The 3,177-nt window shown below is 37.0% G+C and overlaps 1 protein-coding gene across 1 annotated transcript; it reads left to right on the top strand.

Moving 5' to 3' along the window:
* The first annotated feature begins 561 nt into the window (after positions 1 to 561).
* On the top strand, positions 562 to 1,515 carry Or1n2 (olfactory receptor family 1 subfamily N member 2). The gene has a single exon (XM_048428829.2). It carries the CDS (start codon positions 562 to 564, stop codon positions 1,513 to 1,515), a length of 954 nt encoding a protein of 317 aa, XP_048284786.1.
* The last annotated feature ends 1,662 nt before the right edge of the window (positions 1,516 to 3,177 follow it).

Raw genomic sequence — 3,177 nt, 5'->3', positions numbered from 1 at the left:
GGGGAGGATAATCATACAAAGGGGAGTTCTAGGGGAAACATCCTCCTAAGAGTGGCTGCAGCAGTGGGCTATCACTGCCCACAGTCCAAGTGTCCAATGCTCCCATATATAGAAAAGTTCAAAGTCATTCTTCAGTGTTCATGCAAAAATCTGTAGCATCATTATTTGTATGTAAAAATGCATGTGTGAATGTATGTGTACATTAGAATAGGGGAGTGAGGATGAAAATTTACACCTCCTCTCTAACGCACCAACTTAAAATACTTTTCAAATGTTCCTAACAAGACCATGTTTAATTTTCACCTTCTTCTAATAGACTGTGCTGACTTCTCTAATCAAACTGTTCACTTTTCTATAAAGCCTTCTGCAGCATAGAAAACAAAATTTGCATTTGGGTGCTTATTATATTAATTATTCTATGAAAAGTCTTTTATTTTATCCAGTGATACTCAGAGATGCTCATGGACATACAGTTCTGGTGATACAAATCTATATCTATGAGCTGATTTAATGATTAAATTTGGCACATACAGACGTTTTTGCACAAAAGAACTACACAAGATGGGAAAGCCAAGCAAAGTGAATCAATCTGCTTCTTCAGACTTCTTCCTTCTGGGACTCTCTGAGCAGCCAGGGGAGCAGCCCCTTTTATTTGGAATCTTCCTTGGCATGTATCTGGTCACTATTGTGGGGAACCTGCTCATCATCCTTGTCATCAGTTCTGATGCACACCTTCACACTCCTATGTACTTCTTCTTGGCCAATCTATCCTTCGCTGATGCTTGTTTCACTTCTACCTCAGTTCCCAAAATGCTTGCCAACATTCATACCCACAGTCAGACAATCTCCTATTCTGGGTGCCTTACCCAGCTGTATTTCCTTCTGATGTTTGGTGGCCTTGACAACTGCCTTCTTGCTGTGATGGCATATGACCGTTATGTTGCTATCTGCCAGCCACTCCATTACAGCACAATTATGAGTCCCCAACAGTGTGCATTAATGCTGTGTATGTGCTGGGTGCTAACCAACTGTCCCGCCCTGATGCACACACTGCTGTTGACACGTGTGGCTTTCTGTGCCCACACAGTCATACCCCACTTCTACTGTGACCCCAGTGCTCTGCTGAAACTTGCCTGCTCTGACACCCACATTAATGAGCTAATGATCATTACCTTGGGGTTGTTGTTTCTTGCTATTCCTCTCATGTTGATTGTCATCTCCTATGCCCGCATTTCTTGGTCTGTGTTGAGCATCCCTTCTTCTGGAGGGCGATGGAAAACCTTTTCTACTTGTGGCTCTCATCTTACAGTTGTTCTGCTTTTCTATGGATCGCTGATGGGTGTGTATTTACTTCCCCCATCAACTCATTCTGCAGAGAGGGAACGCAGGGCTGCCATTCTCTACATGATTGTGATTCCCATGCTGAACCCATTCATCTACAGCTTGAGGAACAGAGACATGAAGGAGGCAATGGGCAAGCTTTTTGGTGGTGGAAAAGCAGTCTTCTTACTGTGACTTTAATGCTTAAATCTAGTGCTGTATCAAAACCCTACCTTTCATCACTTCACTGATTCTGAGTTGCAAATTGAATAACCAGGGTATAGACCTCCTCTAAGATATGATGTGAAATGAGCTTCTAGGCCTTGATCTTTCTTGATCCCAATATGACAACCATTGCTGACAATAGAGCATCATCCTCGATGACTAACCTTAAAACCGGCATATAAACCACAGTGGACTAAGTCTTAAGCTGTCTGTCCTGCAGCCATTGAGGCAAGTATGCAATGAGACAAAGGAAACAAACAGTTTTTAGCTCTTACACAATTACTCATTGCTCAATGCATCAGTTCTTTTGAAAGAAAGGGCTGAAACTATAACCTAGGATGTAAATAAGTTGCCAAAAACAGGTAGATTTAATTATAGGGCCTGTGACTTCTATTATAGCACATTGTGCTGACCATGACAAGGAAAGTTATAGACAAACAACCTAAGGATACTATTGAGTGATTATCAAAAGAGAAAAAAATCAAAGAAATACATGTATTGTGTTCTCACTGTTCATTTCTTTACCTTTTGTTACTATAATGGATATTTCCAAAGAAAATAAGATTTAAGTGCCTATAATGTGCCAATTTTGTATTTGATTATACATGATTTATTCTCTGGAGTTTTACATGAAATGTTTTTTAAAATTAGAAAAAAATCAAGGGTGCTAGAAATTTTGAGAACAATAATTGTATCAAAACGAGTCTGATGGAAATTAGGATTATAAAAAGTCACAAAGCTTAACCATGATTGTCTTTTTTATTTTTAAATTATGAATCTTTTATAATAAGCTTTTGCATATTCTATTACATGTACAATTTATCATTTGGGTTGGTGATGATATAAATTCTACTGTGTTTTTAATTTTGAATAACATTTGTTCAAACCTACATATAACAAAGAAATTAATGACCTGGGCAATGGTAATTGCCTACAATTGTGTGAAAACTTAGTAACCCAAGGAAGAAGAATTAGCATGGGCTCCATCAAGTTCAAAAGAGTGTCAAAAATAGCAAACGGAATAAATGAACTCTGTATATTACTATTTATTAATCTTGGTATAATTTCTTACTGGTTCCATGATGGTTTCTTTAGTAATTCTTAAATTACCTTTACTGATTATGTTATCTGAAAACAAAGACAGTCTTGTTTTTTCCCAAACTGTACATGTTCTATTTCCTTTTCTATCATAACATATCAGCTAAGATTTCCAGAATGACTTTGAAAAATAATGGTGAAAGGAAACCTCCATCCCTGCTTCTAGTATTAGTGGAAAAGTCGATAGTTCCTGACAACTAAGAATGATGCTGATTTAAGGTTTTCAGAGATACTCTTTATCCAATTGAGGTGGTTTCTTTGTATTTCCAATTTAATGAGTTTTTAGTGATAACATACAAATTACTGCTTAATTTTGTCTAATAATATTTTATACATATAGTGTGGTCTTTTCTTCTTTAGCTTGTTGATGTGATAATGTACAATAATTGTTCTTCTAATTTTAAGTATCCTTTTACAACTGGGATAAATACCCCTTTGCAATGGTATAATTCTGTTTGTTTCACTGTTACATTTAATTTGTCCCATGTTTTATGGATGACTTTGCATCAGAATTCATGAGAGATATTGGCTAAC

This window comes from Myodes glareolus, chromosome 21 (genome assembly GCF_982192425.1).
Source record: "Myodes glareolus chromosome 21, mMyoGla1.1, whole genome shotgun sequence".
Classification (NCBI taxonomy): Eukaryota; Metazoa; Chordata; class Mammalia; order Rodentia; family Cricetidae; genus Myodes; species Myodes glareolus.
The sequence above is the reverse complement of the archived record's forward strand: the minus strand, read 5'-3'. Positions and strand labels throughout refer to the sequence as shown.

Excerpts from the sequence above, each read along its gene's own strand:
- Or1n2 (XM_048428829.2), top strand. The coding sequence starts at position 562 with ATGGGAAAGCCAAGCAAAGTGAATCAATCTGCTTCTTCAGACTTCTTC.